At 59.4% G+C, this 8,195-nt stretch overlaps 1 protein-coding gene across 6 annotated transcripts in view; it reads left to right on the top strand.

Moving 5' to 3' along the window:
* The first annotated feature begins 1,449 nt into the window (after positions 1-1,449).
* DSCAML1 (DS cell adhesion molecule like 1) overlaps positions 1,450-8,195 on the top strand; it is a 350,085-nt gene continuing 343,339 nt past the window's right edge. For 2 of the 6 annotated variants that reach the window (XM_047877991.1, XM_047877988.1), the window contains exon 1: positions 1,919-2,230. Coding sequence is in view for 3 of the 6 variants with exons in the window: in XM_047877988.1 (XP_047733944.1) it covers positions 2,203-2,230 (28 nt within the window). In the remaining 3 variants the exon portion in view is untranslated. Of the gene's footprint in view, positions 1,626-1,918; positions 2,231-2,493; positions 2,504-8,195 lie in introns of those variants that run through there. The other 4 variants (XM_047877987.1, XM_047877989.1, XM_047877990.1 and 1 more) reach the window with 4 other exon arrangements.

The following is an 8,195-nucleotide window of genomic DNA, read 5'->3' as shown; positions in this document are numbered from 1 at the left end:
GGAAAATTAGTGATGCGCAGGGGATGGGAGGAGGGGAGGGGAGGATGGGGAGTTATTGTTTAGTGGATACACCGTTTCTGTTTGGATGATGGAGAAGTTCCGGAAACGGATAGCGGTGATGGTCGTACAACATCGTGAATGTACCTGATGCCGCTGCACGCTTAAAAATGCTTAGAACGGTAAATTTGCTTATGCAGATTTTAACATATCAAAAAAGTAAACGCACGCTTTCCAACTTTTAGCTAAAATGTCTAGAGACATCTTGGCAAAACCCGGGAATGAGGAGACCTACTTCTTCGGTCTGAACTTAGGCAAGACATGTCGGGGAAGTAACTTTTCTTCCTCTGTCCAATGGAGCTAACCGCAGCCCCTCTATCTCCCTCGCCCCTTCACATCCCCCTCTGCCTGCACATCTCAGAGAAACGGGTCGAAGCGCGCCAAGCCAAGCAGCCAGAGCGGGTCGAGGCGGCCTCCCTTATGCTTCCTGAGAGGCGGTCCAGTCCTGTCTCGCATCCCATTCTCAGGGCTACCGTGGCCCCCTTCTCCGGGTCCCGCGTGGGCCCTTATTCTGGAATCACCAACACAAGGAGGGCTTCCTAACCACAGCAGCCTTGTCACACAGCAGACCTGACGCGGCCGTGCCTTTGTCCCCAGCGCCAAAGCCCGTGCCTGGCGCACAGCAGGTCCTCAACATTCATTTTGGAACTGAGATGCCCTCACTCAAGCCCCATGGAATCCCATGCCAACTCTAGGCAGATTGGTATAAGGAAGGAACCAATTTCTGCCTGCTGAGAAAGCTATGCGGGTGGGGTAGGTGAAGATAAAGGAGGAAGATACACGAGGTAGAACAGACATTAAACTATTTATTGCAAATAATTGTGCCAAGTGCTGAAGACAATTGGGAAGTCGCGCTGTGGGGGGGGGGGGCGGTGAGGGGGGGGGGTTGGCTGGGCTCAGCCCCGGCTCCCCAGGGGCCAGGCTTGCAGACCTAGAGGTTGGAAGGGCACGCAGCTTTGAGCTTTGAGGTGGGGAGTAGCTCCGGGGGACGCCAAAGGATCTTAGTCTGGATTTTATTCAGAGCATCCCTGGGTAAACTGAGTCCGCAAGAGGCAGGCAGCATTCGCCCCAGGTGCCGGGCCGGGAGACGCAGGGCCTCCTTGGCCCGAGCATGGCGGGCTCTTGGCGCACGTAGGACACATGTCACCCTCCGAGCCGGCGGGCGGCGGGGACCCCTGGCTTCTCGGACGGCGAACCCGGGCCGGGGGCCGGCTGGTCCCGGCCCCCGCCCCCGTCCCCGGGCTTGCGGGGCCGGGGGCCGGCTGGGCCCCGGGCTCGCGCGGCGCTCACCACCCGGGGTGCCGCGGGGGGGCGGGGAGAGCGGCCGCCTAGCCCAGCCCCGCGGATGACAGGAGCCAGGGAGCCGAGGAGGGAGGAGCCGCCGCCGCCGAGCGCTGGGCTCAGGAGCAGAAAGAGCGGGGCGCGGAGTGCGGGCGGCTGGGAGCGCGCTGAGCGGGGGAGAGGCGCTGCCGCACGGCCGGCCACAGGACCACCTCCCCGGAGAATAGGGCCTCTTTATGGCATGTGGCTGGTAACTTTCCTCCTGCTCCTGGACTCTTTACACAAAGGTGAGACCCGCGCGGGCGCCGGGGCGGCGGAGGCGGCGGAGCCGGGGTGCGCGCGGGTGGCGGCGAGGCGGGGCGCCCGGCGGGCTCCAGGTGCCCGGGGGCGGGGGGCCGACCTCGGTGCCCGGCCCCGGGTGGGGCGCAGCGGGGGCGGGGCCGGCACTCGGAGAGAGGTCAGGTGAGAGGGTGCCCTCGACCGCGCCGCCGGCCGCCCGCGCCTGCCGTTTTGGGGCGCGCCCGGAGGGGTGGTGGGGGACGAGCCCCTCGTCTCCCCGCGCCCTGCCGGGCCGCGGTTTCTGCCCGGGACCCCTCCCCCAGCCCCTCGCCCGCCTCCTGCGGCTTGGTGGCGCCGGGACCCCGGGGTGCCCTCCGAGCGGAGGGGTCCTCAGGCCGTGACTGTTGGTTGGCCCGGGAGTCCTCGCTTCTTCGGGCCTCGGACTCCGCGGCTCACTCCTCCTCTGCCGCCCTGCGCCCCTCCGCCGCCCCGGACCCCCAGCGCCGCACCGCAGGGCGCTGATCCGCGCCCGGGCCCGATGCAGGGCGGGGAGAGCTGGGGGTGCCGACAGCCGGGGTCCCTCGGATGGCAAGTTTGTTCTCCAGACCCAAAGGTCGCCTTCCCCCAGCCCCGCCTCACCCCCCACCCCCTCCCTGCCCCCGGCACTAGCCGCGGCTTCGCTGCGCCGCCTGAGCCACCTCGGGCAGCGCGCCCCAAGGTGCGAGACTCTCCGCTTCCGCGCCGGGTCAGCCGGACGCGGGGACACTCTTCAGTTTGGGGGGGGAGGCGTGTCGCTTTCCCCGGAGAGAAGGCGTTGCTAGGGGTGGGTCTAGGTGTCCGGCTTGTCCAGACCTGCCGCTCGGGCGCCGCGCACCTGATCCTCGAGGTAGCCGGGACTGGGGGGTGGGGAGGGGGCAGACATTCCTGACCGGAGGCACCTGGGCACTGAGTCGGGACCGGGCTGTCGCCGGCGTTAGGGCTTCCAGGCTATGGCAGAGGACGTGCCCCCGGGCGCGCAGATGGCGGGAGATGAGGCGGCCGAACTCCGCGCCCTTGCGCAGCGAAGCACACACGCTCGAACCAGCTCGGCTTTACCTGTTCAGCCCTCTAACTTTTCTCCTCCGCGCCCTGGGGGCGGCTTCTCCCCGCTTTGCCCCGCCGGGGGCCCCCGCCGAGCCGCAGCTCTTGACCCCTAGGCGATGGGGGAAGGGCAATCCAGCAGGGGGTTGGCGCTCCGGGAGGGGTCTAGTTTTTTCCCCCGTGCGGATGCCCCAGGGTCTGGAGTCTGCAACCTGCCGGAGCTGACGGCAGTATCTCGTGGCTTGGGGGGGCGGCGGCGCGGGGAGCAGGGTGACCCTTGTTTTATCTGTAAATACCGCCCGGTCAAGGCCAGAATGAAGGCCCAGGTACTGCTGGGGATTGCCTAGAGATCGGGGTGCGGGCGAGAGGTGGCCTCTGAATCGTGGACAAAGTAGTTGAGTTTCTCAGACCCAGCGAGGGCCCACTGGGTGACACGCCAAGCCAAGGCTGGTCTAGGTTGGTTAACCCCTCGTCCCCCGCTCAGCACCCTCTCCTCCCACTTTTGCGGAGCAAGAAGCCAGTCTCCTGCGCCAACCCCCCCCAACCCCCTAACCCCCTCCCCACACCCCACTCTCCCTCTCCCCAGGCTCTTCCTGCCTCCCTCCGCCCCCGCAGGCTGGCTCGGCTCGAAGCTTTAATTACATTAATATTAAAAATACATAAGGTGAGGAGCGGCAGCTTTCTCTCTCTCTCTCTCTCTCTCTCTCTCTCTCTCTCTCTCTCTCTCTCTCGCTAGTTCTCTCTCCACCCCCCCACCCCCTTTCCATTTTGTCAGGCGAGAAAGCACAGGCCCAAGGTTCTGCCACACTCTTGCCCAGCTTTGTCCCCGCCGGGTGACCTCACTCCTTCCAGAGGACTCCGTTCCCCAGCAGTGGATGTCCCTCAGCAAATACCTGAAGGACCCTGTCCTCCCCCTCCCAGAAGCCGGGCATTAATAAATGAAGCCTGAGCTATTTGATAGGGAGGAAAGCAGATGGGGGCTGGGGGGAGGTGGAGAAAGGCCCAGAAGGGACAGGACAGCCTGAGGGGCAAAACCCTTTCCAACTCGAGAAGGAAGTTGCCACTGGCCTTGGGCCTAGGGGTAGGCTGGAGGTGCCAGGTGAGGCGGGACCTCGGCGGCCTTTCGGTCTGCACAGCCCTGGCGGCCCTGCCGTTCGGAGGCTCCAGCATTCTGTGTTGGGCACCAGGGCGCCTCGCCAGACAGGCCTTTCTTCCCCTTCGTGCCTTAATTGGGTCTTAGGTGCCAGGCTGGTCCCCAGGGCCTGTTGTGCTTGGGGTGGCGCGGTGGGGGGGGGGGGGGGCGACAGAGGCGGCTGGGGGAAGATGTGTCGCCGTGAGAGCAGGGAAGATGGGGTTGGGTGTATTTTCTCTCTCGTTGCCAGTCACCCCCACGGCACCAAGGAAATGTAAATGTGAACGTTCGAGCCTGTTACAGAAAACAATATCCTCTTGCAATAATTTGTACGTCCATCTGTGAGGAGCGGGAGGAGGCAGAGAGAGAGAGAGAGCGGAGAAGAAAACAAAATGGGATGGAGCGTCCTCTGGATGGAATGAAGCAGTTATTGAATGTGGTTTAAGCTTCTGTTACTCCCATTCCTCTCGAAATACCTTTTTTTTGATGCCTGAGCTCAGGCCGATTCCCCAGAACTGAACTGGGAAGGTGTTTTAATAATCGATTATCGAGTCTCCAATAACTGCCTTATTATTGCCCAAACAGATCCGGATTTGGGCAGCCAGATGAACCCCAGTGAGGCGCTCTCCGTTGTTACATCCAGCGGGCCAGCATCTGTGTTGGCTGCATTTGCATTTTTACTGTGTAGAAAAGCAAGCTTCCCCGGCACTAAAATTCCTGTTTTCTAAAAGCCAAAATAATGGGTTGCATTGATTTTTTTTTTTTTTTCCATTTCCCACCCCAACCTCTCGGATGGGGACTCATGGTTCTTCTCTCTTGAGAAGACTGAATTAAAAGGCTTCGTCAAGCCATTAAGAAAATCTCTAACACTCTGTTCGGTGTCTAATTAGAAGGGGGGTGGGGTGCGCTGGGGGAATGTGTTTTGAAAATCTTGAAATGGCAGACACAACTTAGGAGCAGGTGAGGGACTGGCGAACACTGGGAGGGGGTAGGTGGGCGTAGAGGCCCCCGTCGCTAGAATAACGTGGCGGAGAACCGAATTGCCATCACGCCCGGCGAAGCTTTCAGATGCTTCGTGTTTCTGGCCATCAAAGTCAGCTGCCTTTAATATATTTCTGCAGCAGAATGGGGAGCTCAATTAGAAACAAAAAGCAAGTAAGCAGTTGACCCAAAGGCAGTGCTTAAGTTGAGCAGATCCCAGGAGACTGGCTGGAGAGGCTTGTTTTTCTTAGACTGAGGAACGGGGAGGAGGTGGGCAAGCCAACGGGCGTTTGGCCCAACCGTGCTTTGCTAAACAAGCAAGCCCCCAAGCAGGCAGGCTGGGAGCCCCCAGATACCGGGCGGGAGTCTGCCGAGAGCATCTCTTGGGTTGTTGGCCTTTGACGGGGGCGGTGTGGACCTCTGGCCCCATTTACCTTCTCCATGTCTTCAGGAACCCCATCCTTGTCACTTGCTTGGTCCCCTGCTCAGCCTGGTGAAGGTGGATTTTATTTGTGGTTGAATTGAAGGGAGAGTGACTATTCAGAGCGCCTTTTTTTTTTTTTTCAGGGGTAGAGCTACCAGGCTGAGAGAGTCTTTCCTCCCGTGTGATCTTGGAAGAAGTGTTTCTTGGAGACTTTGGAAGTAGTCTAGGGGAAGAGCCCCCCAAGTTCCCAAAGTGCTTTCTCAGCCCCTACCCCAGTAGGTCTAACCAGGACCCAGGTGCCTGACCGGGGTGAGCCACAGGCAGCAGAGATGACAGGGTGCCAGGAACCCAAGGGCGGGCCCTAGATTTGCATATGATTTGCATGCAGATTTGCATGCTGACCTAGCCCGGCCTAGAGCCTCGCCCTCTCTGTGTGAGTAGCCTCTTGATCTCAGCCTCAGCAGCAGCCGGTCACTTTTTCCTTGCGTGGCATGGGTGTGGGGCAGGAGTGTGAAGAAGGACCATTGCTTCTGGCAGTGTTCCTCTCTTGCCTCTGAGTTCGAGGCCCACAGGGGCTCGAACTGCTATCGCGGTAAGATGCGTGCTGGTGGGCAGGGACGCCTAAGGCAGACCAAACTTGGGGTGTGGGTTGTCCCTCTCGGGCTGCAGGAAGGAGAGCATGAGGAGAGGGGACCACACCTGCTGTGGAAATCCAGGGTCAACACCAGACTTCTGGTGAGCGCACCCTCAGAATGCAGGAAGCCGGGTGCTGAGGGCTGTGGGCAGAAGCGAGAGAAGCGGTGTGGATGGGAAGAGGTATGATGGGAAGCAGAAGGCTCTTTCACCCTCCTGGTTTGTCCACTTCCAGCTCGGGATGGGGCCGTGGTCTCTGTGAGATTAGGGGAAGCGCCCCGGGGCTGCTTATTCTGACCCTGGGAAGGCAGGTGCGGGGTCACGGAGGGAAGGAGGTGGCCAGAGCTGGGAGGAACACTTGAGAAGCAAGCATTTAGGGCAGCCGGGAGTGTTCCTTCCCAGGGAGCCAGCTGGGATGTCTGCAGTGGGAATGTGGCTTCGGGAATGGTTTCGTCTGCATTTCCGGGGCAGGAGCAAACCCTGGCCAGGCAGGTGCAGCTCGAAGGCCTCCCAGAGTTGTTTTTTTCTGCCTCTCTAATGATCCTGGAGGGCCCTGGTTCACCTGGAGCCCACAGAGCTTTCTGAAGGAGGTGGTATGGAGCCCTAAGGCATTGGGTGGAGCCTGGGGGAGGGCTGGAGGTAGAGAGGGGAAGGGCCAGCAGGCAGAGTTTCAAGCTCCTCCCTCCCCAGTTCTTTCAATCAGAGCATTTTATGTATTGGAGTTGTAAAGAAAAATAAAAAAGATCGCAACTCACCAGTGTGGTGGAAATTTGGAGTCAAAGCAAACCCTTCATTCACATCCCGGCCCCGCACTTACTAGATAGGTGACTTGGGGTCTCCCTGAGCCTCACTTTCTATTAATTGGGATTAAAGCCGATCATACACATAAACTAGCCAGAATGCAGTTGGTACTCAATAAATACTGACCTCTCCTTTTTTTCCTGCACTGCTCCCACTTTCCTCTCTCTGCCCATACCTCCAAATAGATCATTGGATCCTGTCCTGAGTAGTTGACTCAATCAGCTGCAGTTTCGGCCAGCCACCTGCCTTAGATTTGTAGCAGTAAGAAAAACTGTGTGGTGGCCAAAGCAGGGGACATCACGGCTTCCTTCTGTCACGTAGCCCAGTAGCCTGGAGGACCCATCCTCCGCGAGATAGCGGAGGCCATGCAGGCACCTGGGTGTCCCTGGGGAGCCCGGCACACCCCTTTCCCCAGCCACAGCTAGGGCAGCAGAAAAGGGCAGAGGTCGGCTCCGGACTTGGATCTGAGGGTGAGGCAAAGGCCAGTCACACACGCCTGCTGAAGGAAGGCCACGTTGGTTATGAAATCTCTACCGTGTAGCCGAACAGAGTAAGAACTACCCTGGATTTCATGACATAAAGCCTATGTGAATGGGCTACGCAGGAGAAGCCCCCATGCCTTTTGGCTGGGTAGATTTCTGTGTTTCTCCCTGGTGGGACGAACCTCGCTGTTTTTCAGGTAGTCCCCTGACAGCCCATGACCTTGGGGGCCCCTCGGCCACTTCTCCCTTTATGACCCAGTCAGCTAGCTGCAGGGAAGCGGCATATGATCCAGAGGTCAGGTGCTGCCCGTGGCAGGCTGCGGCCTACGGGCTCCACGAGTGTGGGAGAGGCTGGGGGCACGACAGCCCGTGTGCCCTGTGTAACAGATGTTTGTCCAGTGCTGCTTTAGCGTGAACAGCATTAGCCTCGGGTACCACCCGTGCCACCCAGCTGCTACTCCCCTCGTCCGTTCAGCCCCACCTCCCCGTGTCCTCGCTCTTCGTGATGCTGGCATTGACAGTTTCCAAGGTCACCACCTTCATTAGGAACCGAGTTATTCAAATGCTAGTTGCACTTCCATTACACTGTGTGTGTGCGTGTGTGTGTGTGTGCGTGTGTGTTGGGAAGAATGTCGTCTGCAGACCTAGATGACAAAGCCCAGCCTGATTTAGGCAAGTCACCTAAGAGGTCATGTGTCTCTGTTTCCTCATCTGTGAAATGGGGGGGAATGACCCCTGTCCTGACTGTTCCGCAGGGCACCTGTCCTTGCATGTGTGCAGGAAGGATGTGGGGCCCATCATTGTAGATCATGTGATGATGCTTTGTAAACCAGACCGGGCAACAGAGAAACACACACATGTAAGAGCCACAGTAAACCACTTTTATAGCCTTATAAATCCTTTGCTGAAACGTGAGGTATAATTACCGTCACTTCATCATCCAGGAACAACGAAGGTCTCCCAGCTGTGTGTGGCTGTCTCCCCACTCCTCGGGCCCCCCGCATATGGAGAATTTTGCCAGCGACGTGGGGAACGGCTGACAGGG

Source organism: Prionailurus viverrinus, chromosome D1 (assembly GCF_022837055.1).
Source record: "Prionailurus viverrinus isolate Anna chromosome D1, UM_Priviv_1.0, whole genome shotgun sequence".
NCBI lineage: Eukaryota > Metazoa > Chordata > Mammalia > Carnivora > Felidae > Prionailurus > Prionailurus viverrinus.
Note: the sequence above shows the minus strand (reverse complement) of the source record. Positions and strands in the feature narration are given on the sequence as shown.